The sequence below is a fragment of the Filicampus tigris genome, chromosome 13 (genome assembly GCF_054856515.1).
Source record: "Filicampus tigris isolate MCC_2025a chromosome 13, RoL_Ftig_1.0, whole genome shotgun sequence".
NCBI lineage: Eukaryota > Metazoa > Chordata > Actinopteri > Syngnathiformes > Syngnathidae > Filicampus > Filicampus tigris.
Genome location: NC_141229.1, coordinates 14,795,863 through 14,815,812, shown reverse-complemented (window position 1 = coordinate 14,815,812; position 19,950 = coordinate 14,795,863). Strand labels below are relative to the sequence as shown.

The 19,950-nt window shown below is 41.0% G+C and overlaps 1 protein-coding gene across 9 annotated transcripts in view; it reads left to right on the top strand.

The window, feature by feature from the left end:
• The window catches only part of myt1lb (myelin transcription factor 1-like, b), a 131,332-nt gene that overhangs the window by 81,239 nt on the left and 30,143 nt on the right, over window positions 1–19,950 (top strand). For all 9 annotated transcript variants that reach the window (XM_086049249.1, XM_086049247.1, XM_086049252.1 and 6 more), the window contains 3 exons: window positions 8,075–9,253; window positions 12,889–13,023; window positions 17,692–17,782. In XM_086049249.1, the coding sequence (XP_085905375.1) occupies window positions 8,075–9,253; window positions 12,889–13,023; window positions 17,692–17,782 (1,405 nt within the window). The remainder of the gene's footprint in view (window positions 1–8,074; window positions 9,254–12,888; window positions 13,024–17,691; window positions 17,783–19,950) is intronic.

Sequence of the window (19,950 nt, the reverse complement as noted above, 5' to 3'; positions counted from 1 at the left end):
AATTTTTCTTAAATGATGTGTAAAGTCAGCTCGAACCTCTGTCACGACTTTTTCTGAATTAAATGGCCAATCTTAACATTGAAACCAGTCCAGGGACTGCTCAAGACGAGGAATCATGCTAAACTGCCAAATCAAATTCACTATTCACTGTTACAACTTAAATTTTGGAACAGAGGTGTCAAACTCATTTTTGTCAATGTACTTGTATTTTCCTCAGAAAACTGGGAAACTACGTAAACATTTAATCAAATTGTCATATTGTTATATACAGTAGCTGCATCAAAATTGATGGTTAATTAGTTTTGAAATCAAAATTCAAATAAATAGTTCAACTCTTGTATTTAAAAAAAATGGGTTACTAGCAAAAACACTTTCAATATCTCAATGTTATTAAAAATGAATAAAATTTTTGGTTTCGATACAGATTTTAGCAAGAAACATGAAGTACCGGTGGATGATTTGCAGGCCACATAAAATGATGTGACATGCCGGATCTAGCCCCCAGGCCTGTTTTTTAAAGCTTTAATTTAGCCTAACATGTATGTGTTTGGAATGCTGAGGAAGCCCCCAAACATAGACTCGAACCCAGACTTGCTAACTGTGAGTCGGAAATGCTAACCACCAACTCACTTCGCTTTTTTAACCACCACCCTCTGATGCTCCAAGTAGTTAGTTTTGTGACTGGGATTCGGGAGACTTCTGGCCCATACGTTGGCCCCTGCCAACCCCTCAACCCCCCCATCTTCTTTGACGTGCCTAACACCAGATTTGGCAGGTTTCTCTCCAGCAGACTCTGCTTTGCACCCCCGCATCGCGATTGGACCTGACAGTGCCTTCAAGTCCAATTAAGAGTGAGGCTCTGAGGGGGGAGTGTGTTAACCCCGTTTGACGCTCAGTTCTACCCACCCAAAGTGTTGATGCCTGAGCAGCCGCGCTCTTATTTTCTTGCAGACATGTGAAAACACCATCACAGACTGATTCATTACATCCCGTTCTAGCCTTCAACACTGAAACTGGCTCCTTACTGACCATATTTTACCAGCAAACATTTAATACACAATCCACACTGCATTTCACAAGTTATTCGCACTCATTCTAAGCACTGAGCTCTGTAATCATAATATAATTTGCCTGATTAGAATTGAATACCTTACAGCATTTTAATTGGCATTTTCCCATAGAAGTGCTAAAGAAATCGTACCATATGCATCGGTATTATGCTCCACATTACCCCCCACGACAGCGGTTCCGAATTGTAGATTCCAATCACATAAACGTAATAGAGGTGACATCCTGGAGCTTCTGCTGTGTTCCTCTGTGGCATGTACATCTCTGTAGCTAATCCAAAACCAATTCATGGCAGTAGAGCGTCCCGTTTCCTCCCTTAATCTGTTTCGCTTCCACATCCCTTTTGTGTACTGTAATTGTTCCTCTAATTGCATCCCTGTGCCATGGGTCATACCATCGAAAATGAAACCCCACCAGTGCAAGAGGCTTCTATTAGAAAAGTTGTTCTGTCAAAATATGCGACTATAAATATAAATATGCACATTTGTGACAGTTCCCTCCTTAGCCATATAGTAGCAATACGTAGTGGTCCTCTTAGAATATTGTAGGTCTGTGTACATGCACGCACATACAGTACACACTCAAATGCATGTGTACGTATGTGAGAACACTGATACTAATTTCACCAACTACGTTTCAGAAAACACATCTATGATGACGTTTTGAACAGTTTCAAGAAGCTGATTGTTTAAAACTGTAAAAGCAGTCAGCAATATTGTTTTAAAATTTGTGGATGAGCATCTGTTCAAACTTAAAAATGGTAATGAAAAAATTCAGGAAAGCTGTGATCTTTAATCACAGCAGATGTCTCTCTTCTGATTGTATGCATTCAATGAGTGCACAGATGTCAACCAGTGGCAGTACTTGAAAACAAAACACTCAGGTACCAACTTTCTATCCAGCAACTATCAACTAGGCCATTATACAAATGCTTGTTCCTGTAACAGCAACACAGGACACATGCCTATCACTGTAAGATGCACAAAGAACTAAAATGATGAAAACCGCAAAGGAAGTCAATTTTATTGTTTTGAAATCGTAATTTTAAAAATAAAGCAACATTTTTTTAAGGACAATCTTGGCATCTCGTAGTTTGCATGTTTGTTTGTCACGTCTAGGCATTTTTATGTATATGGCGCCAGTTCAAAACAGAAGTTATATCAAGGCACTTTCCACATTGAGCATCATAATCAAGGTTCCCCGATTAGTTCTCACTGAGGGCCAAATTTTGTCAAGGTTTCCAAGTCCAAATTGTCTGAGAGGTTTTTTTTTTCTTTCATTGGACCACTAAATAATGTTTTAAATGCAGATTTTATTGTTGCTGCTATTATTAGAAGTAGTATTATTGTTATGATTAGTAGCATGGGTTGTTGTCGCAGTAGATAGTAGTGTAGTAGTAATGGGGACAGACAAGAGAAAAAATGCCTAGTTGGGAGAGAATAAATCCAATCAATTTATCAATTTATTTTCAATGCCCATTTTGAATACTTTGATTAACTGAATATGACTAATTTGATCAATAAGACAGAAATACAGCAAGTGGTGCCCAACAGGAAAAAAGGGTACATATACTCAGACAAAGATAACTGATTGTTAAGCAGAATCACCCTCAATAAAAAGGATAAACAAATAAAATACTAAACACCAGAATGAGTGTCAAAATATCCAAATGACTTTCAGCATTCTACACAGCTGTCAACAGCATTTCTAAAACCACAAAGCATATTTATATCCATCCATTCATTATCTATACCGCTTGTCCTCACAAGGGTCGCGGGCGTGCTGGAGCTTATCCCAGCAGTCTTCGGGCAGTAGGCTGGGGACACTCCGAATTGGTTGCCAGCCAATCGCAGGGAACACAGAGACAAACAACCACACTCACAATCACACCTAGGGGCAATTTAGAGAGTCCAATCAACTTGCCATGCATGTTTTTGGAATGTGGGAGGAAACCGGAGTACCCGGAGAAAACCCACGCAGGCACGGGGAGAACATGCAAACTCCACACAGGGAGGCCGGAGCCGGGATCGAACCCACGACCTCTGAACTGTGAGGCGGATGTGCTAACCAGTCGATCACCCGCATATTTATATAATATACTAAAAATACAAGATATATTTATACATTGTTTGGTGCGTTTTCTGTCTTATGAATGTTAAATATGCATGCTTTTGTAATGGAGAAGAAATCCAAATCACCTGCAATTGAAAATTTCCCCACTGTGGGATCAATAAAGGCATTCTTATTCTTATTCTAATTAGATTTGCTAGCTTCATAAAGTTTTTAAAGCCATGCTTGTTACTACGAGTGAAACGGAAAAAAAAGAGGACAATTTAAGAGAATGAAGGCAACCTTTGCATTTAGCATTAACTTCAACCCAAGTCACACACACAAATAGAAGTTACCAGTTACCAGTTTAAGCCTATTAAACCATTTTAAGGCCATTCTTTTAATACCAATGACATTTTCTAATTGCTGCATTAGAATGTGGTGGTCAAATGCAATGCCATACTAAGTCTAGGACAAGTACAGTAACAAGACCTTTGTCTGAAGCAACAAGGAGGTAGTTGGAAAAAGTTTCAGTGCTATGATACGTTCTAAACCGTGACTGAGAGTTTTAAATAAATCGTTTCACTGAACGTCAAGTAATTGTTTGCTAACTGCTTCTTGAGAATCTTGGGTGGGTGGATATTGGTGTGTAAATGGCTAAATATCTGGATCAAGATTGACTTTTTTAAGACCAAGGCCAGCACTAATCGACATGTTGTTGATCCATCCATCCATCCATTATCCTCGGTTTATCCGACCGAGGTCGGGTCGCGTAGGCAACAGCTTCAGCAGGGAAGCCCAGACTTCCCTCTACCCAACCTCGTCTTCCAACTCTTCTGAAGGATTCCCAGGGCATTACCAGGCCAGCAGGGGGACAGTCTCTCCAGCATGTCCTGGGTTGTCTTTAGGGCCTGCTGCCGGCGGGGCATTCCCGGAACACCTCACCAGAGAGGCGTCCAGGAGGCATTCTAATCAGATGCCCGAGCCACCTCATCTGGTTCCTCTCAACGTGGAGGAGCAGCGGCTCGACTCTGAGTCCCTCAAGGATTACCGAGCTTCTCACCCTAGGGGGAGCCCGGACACCCTGTGGAGGAAATCCATTTCGGCCGCTTGTATCCGGGATTTTGTTCTTTCTGTCACGACCCACAGCTTGTGATCATAGGTGAGGGTAGGAACGTAGATCGACCAGTAAATTGAGAACTTCGCCTTTCGACTCACCAACCATACATACATATATCCATCCATCCATCCACCCATCCATCCATCCCGGATGATGATTTAGCACAATAAGGTTGTAAAGGCTAAATCAGACATATAGCGAAACTTCCCACAGTGCTGGAAACATTTATTTTGAATTTTATTTTCATTCAAAGATGAGTGATAGGTCACCCTGGCATTACAGAGAGCCGTTTTCTAGATTTGAAGACTAAAAGATTTTCCTTTCCAGGCTTAAAGATTTTCAAGCGAATACGTAGAATGACATTTTGTGATTATTCCTGAGTTTTGGAATTGTAACATGGAGCTAGCATGTTTGGGTTTCTGTGTTTTATGCTATGTTGACACTGGCCGCTACATAAACTGAGTTGTGGCGTGCCTTGCACGAGTTTGATCGTGGGTGTTCAGTTGTGCACTCGCGTGTCCCTTGCGCTGCATGTATCAGAGAAGAGGTGGGGCATTATTTGTTTAATTAAGTGGAAAAATACTACTTTCTTCATTTCCTAAGCATCAATGGACAACACAGCAACCGCGGCTGCTTTATTCTTGTTGTCTCACAAGTCCCACCAGTATACCGGACCATCAAGAAGCACACAACTGCTCGTGAATTTCGCCGCTTTCTCGATGTGGATGACTGCAGCTTACAACACGACTTGAGGCAGATCTGCGATGTCCGCTTTCTGTTCCTTTTAATACTTGTGTTGTGCTGCTACACTATCTTGTACGTTTAGCTCACACTTTAGCACTCTGAGCTACCCAAACATGAAAAGTCTGGCGGAAGACACTAAAGCTTTTTATATTTGTGACTTTCTTTTAATTTAAAAATAAAAATGCCACCGCATGTTCAATAGAAATTCATGATGCGGCCCCGCCCCAAAAAATGACTTATGTTGTTCACATTACAGTGGATCAATCAGGATATAAAATGTGTGTGTGTGTGTGTGTGTCTCTCGCTCTCTCTCTCTCTCTTTCTCTCTCTCTCTCTCTCTCTTTCTCCCTACCTCTCTCCCTCTCATTTAGTTGCTGTTGTATATGTATTATTATTATTACTGATGACAGCAGTGGTATATTTCATTAAAATAGTAGCCTATAGGGTCACAGATGCACACAAATTAATCAAATACTCAATGACAGCTTTATTTAATTTTGGCACTTTAGCTTATGAAAGAGCAATAAAGTAATAAAGTGCATTTATTGTATGATTTAACATTTAAAGAAAAATTGGAAAATGATGTAAATAAAGTCAATGATTAATTACAGAAAGCCTGATTTTTTTACCTTGACCTTCAAAGACTGTTATCCTTGGAGGCATATAGTATAGCGCGGAGGCCTAGCGCGTGGATGGAAATCCTGCCACCTGAAAATGGAAATAAATATTTCCATCCATCCGTTATCGATACCGCTTATCCTCACAAGGGTCACGGGGCGTGCTGGAGCCTATCCCAGCTGTCTTCGGGCTGTAGGCAGGGGACACCCTGAATTGGTTGCCAGCCAATCGCAGGGCGCACAGAGACAAACATCCGCACTCACAATCACACCTAGGAGCAAATTTAGAGAGTCCAATCAACTTACCATGCATGTTTTTGGAAGGTGGGAGGAAACCGGAGTACCCGGAGAAAACCCACGCAGGCACGGGGAGAACATGCAAACTCCACACAGGGATGCCGGGGCCGGGATCGAACCCACGACCTCTGAACTGTGAGGCGGGTGTGCTAACCAGTCGACCACCGTGCCGCCCTGAAACAAATATTTGTTATATGAAATTAATAAAATAAAATGGAAAATTATTTTAAAATAATGCATGACCACAGAACAAACTACTCAATGAGTAGTGTACATCAGTTATCAGGACACAGCGTTGGTGCCTAGTGCCGCGCGTCCAAACCAGCAGGGCATGCGGAAAATACTGATGTTATTAATAATAATAATAATAATAATAATAATATAATAATTATATCCATCCATCCATTATCCATACCGCTTTATCCGGGGGTTGCGGGGGTCCTGAAGCCTATCCCAGCTGTCTTCGGGCAGTAGGCGGGGTACGCCCTGAACTGGTTGCCAGCCAATCGCAAGGCACGCAGGGACAAACAAACATTCACAATCACACGTAGGGGCAATTTAGAATGCTCAATTAACCTACCATGCATGTTTTTGGAATGTGGGAGGAAACCAGAGTACCCGGAGAAAACCCACGCAGGCATGGGGAGAACATGCAAACTCCACACATGGAGGCCGGAGCTGGGATCGAACCCACAACCTCTGAACTGTGAGGCGGACATGCGAACCAGTCGTCCACCGTGCCACCTAACAATAATAATAATAATAATAATAATAATAATAATAATAATAATTAGTATAAAATAATATCAATAAGTAGTACCATTCAACTCTATTTATTTATTGTATTTTACCCTCAGGTTGATAGAATGGATTTGTTATGTTAACAGTGGTTCAAGGCTAAATTAAAAAATCAAATGATGAATGAATAAATAAACAACTAAATAAATAAAATGTATTTTATTATATTATCTATCTAAACAAAAATTACACCATGCATGCATTGCTTTAACCCTGACGTATTATATTTTGTAGTATGACTTTCTACGCAATCATGTTGTGTAAATACTGTATTACAATGTCAGGTGTTTTGCCTGTTCTTCGCCTTGCGCTCCCTCGTCCCCCTTTCGCGCCACAGCGCGCTGTCTGCATTGACTCTTTGTGGCATCACTTTGAAATGGTTGAAGTAGTGGGAACGTAGCATTAGTTTTAGCGGTGCAACAGAAACACACATTTTTCGCTGTAGGGTAAATGTACTGCCCACAAGCTACTCAGTTTGAGGTCGACAAGTACTGCGACTGTTTGTGTCTGAAATGGCTGATAAAAGGCACATGGTTGAAGATGCGGGCAAGAGCCATCTTAATTCAACTCACATTTTTTCCTGATAGAAATGTAGAAGATTCAATTTTGTCTGGGGTATAGTCCTTTAATATGAATTGAAAGGTGATTAAGCAATGGTCAGATAAGAGGGGGAATATTTTCAAGCGTTTAACATGCTATGTATATGTCAGAATGAAGTCGAGGATTTGCGACATTGGGGTACTCTATCCACTACCTGGGAATCCTAATTTGCCTCTGAAGCGAAGCGAATGAAAAGGCTAGCTGTTATTGTATGCATCCTCATAAATGTTGACAGCGACCACTATTATTATTTTATCTACAAATGTCATTGATGGCATAGTGGTTCATTCACCTGACTTTGGCGAAAGCAACATTTTTTTTTTTTACCAGAACTGGGCTTTTTACTAAAAATATGCGGGCCGTTTATTGCCGTCTGCCTACAGCAGGGGTACAGATTATACGAGTAATTCTTAAATTTTTGGTGTAAAAAAATAAAATAAAGTGTTCAGACATACACTGAATGAAACAATGTATAAATAGTCATTTCCAAATGGGAAGTAACTTTAGCCATCGCGCTTATGATTACAATTCAAAATTACGTTAAGGGTAAAGAAAGCAGCTTCACAACATTTCAAGAACATCTATTCCTTGAATAATCTCAAACTGCAATCTAACTTCCAGTGCTGATACACAGTTCAGAACACAAGCTGCTTTTAAAACTCTCAATGTACATTATTAGTGGAAGCAAATATCCAATAGAGAGGGACCAAGCCCAGAAATCTGGTTAAACAGGATGATGAAAAATGAAATTAAAAGATGTATATTCTTTCTTTCTGAACAGAGGAGGAGCTGATGAGTGGTGGTGAGGGCAACAATGGAGGCGAAGGTGGAGGTGGCGGCAATGCCAAGTCAGGTCCCACAGCGGAGAAGGACGACAACAACAACGACGAGTACGAGAACTATGACGAGCTTGTGGCCAAGTCGCTGCTCAACCTGGGCAAGATCGCAGAAGATGCCGCCAACCGGGCAATGACGGAGTCAGAGATGAACAGCAACTCTTCTCATAGTGCAGAAGAGGAAGAAGAGGAAGAGGAGGAGGAAGAGGAAGAAGAGGACGAGGAGGAGGAGGAAGAAGAGGAGGAGGAAGAGGAAGAAGAGGAGGAAGAGGAGGAGGAAGACGAAGAAGAGGAAGAGAGCGAGGAAACACCGACAGGTATTCAACATGATCTGAGTTTGGACGTTCATAGTGACGTGGTTAGAGAGACTGTGGACTCGCTCAAACTCCTGGCACAAGGACATGGGGCTGTGTTGTCGGACAATTTAGAGGGACAGGACTATGTGGAAGGCAATGCTGCAAACGGAGACTGTTCCCACAACGGCCTAAGTGTGCACAACGGTGGTAATGGACTAAGTAAGACCACCGGTAACGGACAATTCGAAAACAGTGATGAGGAAGTTTGTCTAAGCAGTCTGGAGTGCCTACGGAATCAATGCTTCGATCTTGCTCGGAAACTTAGTGAAACCAAGCCCACAGATCGCCACGGGTCATTCCAGCAGAATCATTACCTATGCGGGGACATGAACCAGCAGCCCCAACATCACGGCTATGGCGAGTTCCAGCATAGCCAGGATGACAGACGAGCACTGGACAGGAACTATTCTGACATGGACAATCTCTTGAAGCTTGAGGAGCAGCTGAGCCCGCGATCCAAGGCCTTCGCCAGCTGCGTGCAAGGGGACCGTTTTCACCACCGGGACTTCGACGAAGACACGGCCTCTGTGACGTCAGACAGGTCCGAGGAAGTGTTTGACATGACCAAGGGCAACCTTTCCTTGTTGGAAAAGGCTATTGCGCTGGAGTCCCAACGCGCAAAGGCACTGCGGGATAAAATGGAGGCGGACGCAGCGAGGAGAGATGGCGTGAGATATGGCCATGATGACCACGGTTCACGGCATGCCTATGCGGTTGAGCGGAAAGGACGACTCCCTGATGGAATGAAGAAGCTTTTCTATCATAAAGGTGAGTGGAACACTGGCATGCTCAGAAGAGTGGCATCTATCAAGAAGCATATGTGCAGTCAACGCTTTCATTAGGTGCAACATGATACAAAACCCAAAAAAGAATAAAAATAGGCATGAATCAATATTTCTTTTAAATCCTGCCTTCTTTACAAAGAAAAATCTTGACGTTTAATTTGACACGGACATGGAAACATTTTACAATCTGGTTTATAATATGAGAAGCACCACTCAGTAGCATGTGGTTCAGTTCTATACTGCAATACAGTAAACCACGAAAGGTTGGATGAATATTTAAGAGGTTATCAAATAAAACATTGCAATTACTCTGAACTACAGTACTATGAGCTAAAATTAATGACAAAAACATAACAATAAATCATTCCATTCATCCATTTTCGACGCCACTTTTGTCTGTCGGTCATGGAGGAGTGAAGGCCTATCCTTAGTGACTTTGGGCGAGAGGTGGGGTCCACTCTGGACGGGTCGATTCCATGGCACATGAAGACCAAAAACCATTCACATTCACATTTGTTCAATTTAGATTTTTCGATTAACCTATGCATGCATGTTTTTGGAATGCGTGAGAAAACACAAAGTGCAAGGGGAACAGGCAGACTCCACACATGAGGGCTCATTATGCTCAAATGCAGTATGTATATAATACCGAACACTGTTCTCTACCGGCCATCCTTTGCCATCCAAGCCATCCAAGCCTATTGCAGCCAATTTGAAAATTTTAAACTTGGTAGCAGCAGGAGCAGTAGCAGCAGCTTATGTTGTTAAAATAGGCCAGCATGGAAACATCAGAGGGTAGGCTTGTCAGGCATAAGTAATGGCAATCTGCACGGCCTGTTAGGGCCGTACATTTCATCCCTGGGATGCAGCTTGGGGTAAAGCCTCCTATTTTTAAACCAACTTTTAAGGACTCGGGGAAGAGGAAGGCTTGCATCCTTTGCAGAGAATTAATTTATACATTCCTTTACTATGCTTACACACTACTGTTAGATTTTCAGTGAGCCCACAGAAGGACAAAAAACGTGTGGTGGTTGGGCTGGCTTTGTGCAGCTAAGGATTGTAAAGAGCAAGTGCAACACTCATTCGGGGTGGTTTGAATGCAGTTCTCCTCTTTCAGTCCAAATTATTCCACTCATAATATCTTTTTTACTGCAGCAATATTCAGCCTTAATTAGGCTAAATTATTTCTCCCCACACACGATATTTAGACAAGACACACAAATAAGAGCATGCTAATTCACAGCAGGGTGGTATTAAACCTCAAATGCCACACAATTCTCAGCAGGTATATCTTGCAACGTAAATGCCACACAAATGTTAATTTTGAGAGTCTTCTGCAGACTCGGTGTATGAATGATGCTGGAATAACTAGTGGAAGGCTGATAATAATCTTGATAGCAGATAGACGATAGTAGCAGACACTCACTCGCCGGGGTTCCTGTGCGTGATTTATAAAACACAGCGTGGTGAAGAGATTGAGTTGGGGAAGAGTGGGTCAGGGATGAACGCAGTTCGGCAAAAGAAGCATGAGGTTAAGATGAGAATGGAGGAGAACCCGAATGACCGATAAGGAACAACAGGCCCACTGACTGCACATTAATTATCCAGAGATGGTATGGTAATGGAAGCCATTTGCTATGCAAAACACAGCCCCTCCCAAGCCGCAATCAATATCCCTTCCTTCTAATATGCCTTCCACTCAGCTGATCCCACTCAGAAAAGGCTGGCAACGAAACGTATGTATAACAGGGCATGCAATTAGAAACATTTCATTTGTATTTTATCTCATGCTAACAGCCACAGACTCAAAAGACGTCATTCTTAACAAGCCAAATGATGAAAATGCTGGTTTATATCAAAGCCAGACAGAATACGAAGAAACAGAATGACAACACGCAGCACCCTCTACACGCTGATTTTATTTGGGTGAATGAGTGGGTGTGCTCTATGTCACCTCTTCTTAACCCTACTCCTCACTCGATTCTATTCTTCTTTGTTCTTACTTCATACCCTCTGGGGTTTTTGTGGGGTTGTCACTTAGTGCCTTAGGAGTTGCAGAGTTTCAAATCTTTAATCAGCCACGCATCAGTTTGCCTGTAGCACGCGATAATACCGCCACCACCTACTCCCTCGTATTACTCAAATACTGGTGCCTAATGAACATTTCATTCTCTCATATTGTTGCTATTTGGTTGTGCGAGCTGATAAGTTGCTTATCCTGTGAAGTTCTGCAAAAAAGCACACACACACACACACACACATTATCAGGTTTTCCTGCAGTTAGGAGATGTATACTGTCACTTCATGACTTCATATCCAAAGTCAACTCTGAGTCCTTGACTTGGTCTTGCTGTGAGAAAGTCTCATACAAAGAATATATGGAAAGATGTTTGCACATCTTAACATTACTTTGGTTTGGTGGTTTCATTTATGATCTGGGTTTGGAGAAACTACACGAATGGATGTCTGTGTGCCGTGTAATCAGTTGTTGAAGAGAACACAATTGGAAGACTAAAAACTTGTCGCATGTCACTGCAATTACTGTTGTACAGAAAAGGTTTGGAAATGTCACTGTGTCATTTCAGTAAACAAATGAGGCATATGCCGACAACACAGTTGTGGTTTCATGCTCAGTTCAAACACATGCCAAAATATTTCTTTATAATGATCACATGATATGATGAAATTATTGTCTTCTATCAATATATAAATATAGATTGTTCATTCTGTATTTCATTGGATTTTTAATCAATCATCCACTACAGTATCATTTTAAATTTCCAATATTACAGATTACTATTTAGTATGTATGTCCATTGTTGTGTTTTTGCACCATGTACCATGTATTAATCTGCACCCACCTTGATCATGATCAATGCTAATTACAAATAATGTAAATCCCCAAAAATTGAATTACAGTACAGTATCATGTTGAATCATTTGAGATTACGGTAAGTGAATAATTGCAATACAAAATGTCATGTCATGTCATGTCATCTTCCAAACCGCTTATCCTATATAGGGTCGCGGGGAGTTGCTGGAGCCTATCCTAGCCGTCAATGGGCGAAGGCAGACTACACCCCGAACTGGTCGCCAGCCAGTCGCAGGGCACACATAGACACTGTCACTGAGCGGGAATCGATCCCACGCTGCCCGCACACAACTCAGGCGTGTGTACCACTACACTATCAGCGGACATCAATACAAAATGTTGACCTTAAAAATAAATCTACGGTATATTCTCCGACGGCTGCCAATGGTTGAAATGTAGAATTGTTCACTATTTTAATGAGTGCCCATGGTTAGGATCAAATGTCTTTCAACAAAGAGAAATCATTTTTTAAAATTAGGAGTATATTAAATGATGGAAATTGTGATGGGCAGGGTGTTGCCAGGAATGAGTAACTAACAAGCTGGTATTGAACCTCAGCTGGATCAAATCTTGGATTCTTTAAACTCAAAAGAATTCTTGCTTTGACATGCAAAATAAATGAGAACCCAGTCAAGACCCATTGGCAGAGCACTTGAAAAGAAAATGTATTAATTTGACCTTTGACCCTCTGCTACTTGAGCCAACTCCATTTGTGCTGTATTAATACATAATCTTCTTTCGCACAGATGCTTCACGTGCAGACAAGAAAGAGAGTCGCTGTCCGACACCGGGCTGTGACGGCACGGGTCACGTGACCGGCTTGTACCCCCACCATCGAAGCCTGTCGGGCTGTCCGCATAAAGACAGAGTGCCACCAGAAAGTAAGCCATCTGCTCTCTTACCAGCAACCAACTTGTGGCCTTCACCATCCATGTCACTCTGCACGTCTCCCTGTGATCACTGCTGTGTCTGACTCGCTGTGTGTGTGTGTGTGTTTGTGTGTTTTCTGAACTGTTTGATCGTGAAGGCCTGCAGCGGCACTTCTCTTGTGACCTTTTGCATGCAGCCATAGTTTTGTTCGCTGATTGCCTGCTTAGTGTGCCGTGGTGATGAGGTATGAAATGAGGACTTGATCTGTGAAATGCAGAGGTTGGTGAATGTTTTTGCATGAGAGTCTTTTACCCACTTTCGAGACACTGGTCACGTCCACTCGTGTGTTCGGATTCATTGTTTGTCACAGCATGACTGGCTGAAAGGTTTCATTACCTCCGCCAAGATGTTTATGAGCAGTGTGTTTGTGGGACCTAATAACCATAGAAGTGATTTGCATGGAAATTATAGCATATCTCGGATAGCAGATCAAGGAGTTTTTTATTCTGTTCATAAAGCACAATGCAGATGTGAGTACAACGTCTGCATTGCCTGATTGGTTCATAGGCTTTTTAGAAGGGTTATGCAACTACAAGAAGACAGCGAATTTTAGTGGAGCTACTGTCTGTTCCAGGAGATGGAGACATAGTGAAAAAAAAACTTGCTCTGCGTAGTAGGTAGCACCCACTGTATTTCCCTTTTCTGTCACATACAGACTGGAGAGGTCAACAGGTGCAGTCTATATATAATCATGTTCCAATCAGATCCAAGATTGTCACCGTGGGTGGATGTTTTCTTTTGTTTAAGATGTACATTACAGCCAAACTGTAGCGGAAGATTATCATCCAAAACTTAGGAGTGTGCAAAAAAAAAAAATCAAATTTTTAATAACAAATTTAAAACAAAATCTTGATCTATTTCGCTTACTATAGTACACCGTAGCTTATTCACCACTACGTTATGAGGCTAGGACGGAAGAATCCACTGCCGTGGTCTGCAATTAACTGGCTACTCTTGATAATTTTGTTCATTTCATTCCATGGAACAGACCTCGATAACACTGAGCCCTTCCTCAGCCATCCATGTCACAAAACACATTCTTTTCTTTGTATTCTTCACCCAATTATGGCACATCAGATGGAAAGGCTTGTACCATATCTCACTATTGGATATCAACTAAAGTGGCAATAAACATTAGCCTTGAATTAATCCTGAGACTTCACCATGGCTATTTAGCCTTGTTCACCTTGTGCAAACGTCTCAATAAAAGACAGTTTATGTGTTTTATTAATGGACCCAGTGAAATTCAAGATATGATCTGCTGTGACAGAGAGCACAATCAAAATAAAAGAGGGTTTTAATAATGGCAAAGAAATTAGTTACCATTACAAAAAGGCTTGTAAAGAGCACCGGTGCCAGAGATGACACTTGTTCTGTGGACCGCATCTACAATTGGCAAAGGGGCGCTCACAAAAATCCCCATTTGTAGCATTTGACCTTAACACTGATCAAGAGATGATTCTGTATTAGTGATGGGTATTTTTTTGTTTGACATCCATTTATAGGTTTACAGTATGAGCAAAACTCACTGTCTATTCATAATCTGGGGCTATAGTACACATTTAAATATAGGATACCGAACAAGGACGTAGTGATGTCCAGTTTTGTTACATACTGCCAGAACGTTTGACAATTTTTAACATTTACTCTCAAACAATTCTTTGAAATGAAATTGGCGGACTATACCCTTGACTTGATCGCTGGGCAGTTACAGGGAACACATAAAGACAGACATCCCATTCACACACCCATTCACACCACAAAATCTGTGACTATAATGTAATGTAAAACATTAAAACATAGCACGTTCTACTTTTTGATCACAAGCATATGACAGTTTTCTGACCAATCAGAAGCTAGCTTAGAAGCGAACAGTATACGCAAAGTTATATGCAGTAATAATTATAAATGTGTAGAAAAGTTCTTACTCTGCACACGAGTTCAGCGTATATGCAATATAAGGAATTCAGAATTCAGAACATCATATTTTCAGAAACAAAAAAATATATAATAAAGATTATTGTATGGATTTGAAATGATAGCTTTCCTGCCTGTGATGTTTTTGACATTCGTCAACTGTAAATTCCGATAAATGTTGAATTTGTAGTGTGTACTTGGCCAAGATGAAAACTTTGGAGCCTTTGATAAAATAAGAAATGCGAGCAGTTCGAGCTCTGTTCATGTGTCGCCGTCAAAGCGCGTATTCACAGAGCTGGGCATTTTACAAAAATTTCCTGGTCTGTTTATCGCCTTCCGCTGTCCTTCTATCTGCCTTTTTGTCCGACCGGACCAAATACCAATCCGCTAATATTAATAAACGATCCGCCTATCATTTTAAACGGGCTTATGTTTGCGTTTCCGTCTACAAACTTCGACCAACTTCCATTTCTTGGGCAGCTCCAAGAAGAAAAATCAGAATTGTTCAGCGTACCAAGAGAATTTGGATAGTTCCATACTGCCAATTTTGTGGGAGAAATTTGAAGCTGGCCTCTTCCTCTTTCAACCTGACGAATGACAGACCAGCAAAATTGTGTAAAATGCCCACCACTGCATAATAGCATTTGAACAAGGGTAAAGCTGATGAGAAGTATCCTTTTCACGGTTATTTAGGACATCCATCAACTCATTAGCAAATTAAATCCCTTCTTTTTAACTTCTGTTGCTAACCGCTGTTCAATAATCCAGCTAAGAAAACTATCAGCGCGACAAGGCTGTGTGCTGTGGTATCCGGCAGACTGCTTGCGTGCATGCTTGCTTGCATGGATCCGTGACTGCATGTGCTCACATGGGAAAATGCTTGACAGACTTTGGGGTCACAACTTTTGTCTCTACAGTTTCTGACTGGCTACTTTCGTCGCGCCGCGACAATTTTACAAATAATTATTTCCCCCCCAAAAAAATTAAACAGGTATAATATGGAGGCAGACAGGAATGATCATTTTAACAATATTGCAATGTCCGGTCATACAGACAGTTTGAACATATATGAGAAAAAAAATTTTTGAAATAGTGCAACCCTACCTTTAATAATCTGTTATTGAAATATAAAAATTGATTCAGACTGGTTGCAATGCTTCTCAGAATAGATTTTTCCCTCACACCTATATTAATTTTGAATGACAACATGACCTTTTACCTTTCTGGCCACGTCCATCCAAAGTCCAAACTGAGCTGATCAGCTCTCGAATTGAGTTTCATAACATTGTGCAAGTGTATCTATTGTTATGGTTGACGAGTGTACGTGCCCTTGCTTTTGGTGCTCAAGGATGCTCAATTCTAGCACAGAGACTGTGCAGTCTCGTGATCTAAAAGGTGACCTGCTTCATACGTAAAGTCTCTGCATCGTCAGCCAATCACTAGTTTCCTGCCAATATGTGCTCAATAGTCTCACACAAACAGAGTCTTTTCTTGACTAATTTAAAGGTAAAGAAGACAACATGTCATACATGTGACTACCTGCAGGGCAAGCTCAGCGACAAACCATTCTCTTTTGCTGCTCGTGCATTTGCTGTGCTGGATAGATTATGTTTTATTAATGCAGTGGTTTCATTTAATTGGGAAATCACACAGTGCAGCCAGACAGCTCCTAGGGGAATGTGAAAAATGACAATTAAATTATATCTCAAATTCATTAATTCCCTTCACCGTTTGCTCATTTTAGCTTTCTTTTTCGCTCTACAATATTGTTAGAATTGATTGTTAGTTTTTAAAGTAATTTGCACATGTAAGACACAATGCATTTGCTCCCACAAAGAGTTTGCGTCCTTGTATTCCTTTCCTTTTTCTTCCCATCTTGCAATTTGATTAAAACTATTTTGTGGTGTTTCAATTTCCTGTCTCTTTGCAGAGGGCAGGACAAATCTAGGATATGCATAATGTATTGGCTTGTGGCAAGTTGAGGTGGCAGGCTTTTTCCAATTACCTGCACCGAACACCAATTAGTATGTAAGGGAAAGAGGATGATGAGGGGTGAAAGTTTAAGGGGGTGATAATGATGAAGCTGATGCCGATGGGGTTTGGCCCCGTATGCCACGGTGTCGAGACGACCCTTCCCCGCGCCCCTGCTTGCAGTGCTCCGACAGCTCCTCTCAGACATCCATAGATCATTAATCTAATTGGCTGGTTGCCACGGGGCGTGAGACAGTTATGGACTGTTTTAATGGTAAACGGTATTGAGGACCACGCCGTCTACGCTAACAACGTGCCCGTGATACCAAAGCGCAAATAACAGAGAGAAGGGATCTTCTATTGATTTCAAGACATGTGTTTTGCATGATTGTCTGCTGTTGGTTGAATCTGCTTTCGGCATGGCCCCAATTCCCCCCCTCCATTTCTGTGTCTTGCTGAACCTAAATGGCTCCTTTTTATTCATGACCGAGCCTACTGCATGAATATTAATTTGAAAGGCTCGGATAAGTGGAAGCAATATGGTGGGAAACCTTGCCTGCCCTTTCAAACTAGCGTTCATTAAAATGAAGAAGAGGTCATTTGGGTTCACGCAGGCTCATTTCTTAATGATGTTTATAATGCCAAGCTCACACACTAATAGAACTCATGCGTGGTTTCGAGGGGCTCCTAACCTTCCGTGTTTCTCACTCCTGTCTCCTGTCGCTATGAAGTTGTGGCTATGTATGAGAACGTTCTTAAGTGTCCTACGCCTGGCTGCACTGGACGCGGCCATGTCAATAGCAACAGAAACTCCCACAGAAGGTAAGTGACAGCCTGCCCATAAGAAACAGGCTCGATCCATGTCCCTTTTTTCTGTGGGATCTTATTTCAGTTCATATGGACATGAGATCTTGATTTTACTTTTCCTTGCATCCAATCATTATTTGTATGTGTTGATTGTGATCATAATGTTAGTTTGATTACCTCCATCAGGGATTTTATGTTGTTGTCATTGTCTGCTGGTTTCTTTCTTGAAATGTTTGTTTTTGTCTGAAACATTTTATCTAAATCTCGATGCATCCACCTGGGATATTTGTGTCATTATGTTCCAATTAACATATAGTGAGGACTATACATTCATGAAGTTATACAACAATGTGTCAACATCTTTAAAAGTCCACATGTTGTACTTATTTCTTATAAAGACCTGAGCATCGTTTGCTAGGCGCCAGTAGTATCATAGATTGTAATGTAGGGAATCGTTAAGGCAAGTTGGACCCAACCAACCCACACAAAATGTACAATTCCTGGGAGGAAAACACTTAAATGTTGTACAGTATTCTCAACCACAAGACCAGGACAAATCAAGCCTATACAAAAGATGGACTGAAATAAGATGTGGATTTTTATACCAGTGCAACTGTAGCGTAAACACTGTTAACACAGAGGTACTGGATAGTGGTCACATGTAAATGGACAAAAAAATGATTTTGTGCACTAAATCAGGGAATAAAACTTTCTGTGTAAATATAGCCTTATACTCATCACAAGACAAGGCACAACTGAGCAGGACACAAGGGTAGAAAGAAAATGAGTTGCTAGAACACCAAAGTGTCAGGTCAAGCAAACGGGACCGAGTGAAGCTAACAACCATACAGTACATGGGTAACACGAGATGGATGACAGGATATAATTGGTAAATACAGAGGGACAAAACACAAAAACAGGGGAAACTAGGGCTGGGCGATATGGCTGAAAAATATATCACGATATAGGTATTTCTTATTGGTCGATAACAATATCTATTGATTTTTTTTCCCATTATTGAACCTGGGGAAAAAAGGTTGAATTTAGTTCATATTATTTTAACAGATCGTCGCTGTCCTGTAAAAAACGTTCATGTCCATTTTGTTTTCAGTTTTCTTATTTTTACGTCAATGGTGTTTCGTTTTAACGTGAAAAAAATGGACATATGTGATTTACACAGGACAGCGACGATACAGTACTTAATATTATAATAAGTCAACACAACTATGAAAAAGGCAAATAAACTGGTCAATAGATTAATTAAACTCCTTTTTAAACATAATGTGCTTAGTTGGGCTGGGTGATATGGCTAAAAAAGGTTTCACAATATCAGTCAGTGTTGATAAATATTGATTATTTTTAACCTATTTAAAATTAAATAAAACCAATTAACTGTTTTTTGTACATTGTAAAGTTAGTGTTATGTGTAGGTTCACCTCCATGAGTGCACAGTAAATGCGTATTTGTATTAGATGCTACCTAAAGAAATATTGTTGATACACTTACACTAGCCTTGAGTCAATGTTCATACAGTATAAGTATAGTAAACTAATACTCTCTTGCAGTGCATGCATTAGCGTTGACCAACCGTCTTAGGACTACTTTATCATTTTAGTTCAGTCATTATTGCCAAAATCCATTCATATTTTGCTTGCTTGATTTTAACTTGCCGAGGGTCAGATATGGCTAATTAGAATAATATTACGTTTTCTCCTCTTGGATCCAGAAGAAAATTTAGCTGCTTAAATTTTAGCTTGTAGCCAAATGTTCACTTATTGATTTTTTTAGCTAGTACAATAAACGTCTTGACTCTCTGAGGGCTTCAAGTTGTTCCTCTAATTCATGATCCCATACTTCAAATAACACTGATTACAATGCATTGGCTCATAGATGCTAAAGCGTAAATCATTCAACAGACCCTGGTAGATAAATTGAAAAAAAAGAAATCTATCATCTGCAAGTTTGGAGGGAAAAACAAAAATAGCCTTGCTGTCAGATGGGGTGAGGTTACAGTGAAAGAGGAGTCACCCACAGCAGATGCTCAGGGAGTTCGGGCATAGCAGCAGCTATTAGCACCTTTCTGCCACTCAGCCGGGGTGACAGCAAAGGTGCAGACCTGGGAAGACCACGGTGCCCCCATACTGTGCTCAGTGACACAGCTCGGGCGTCAAATAGGCACGTGC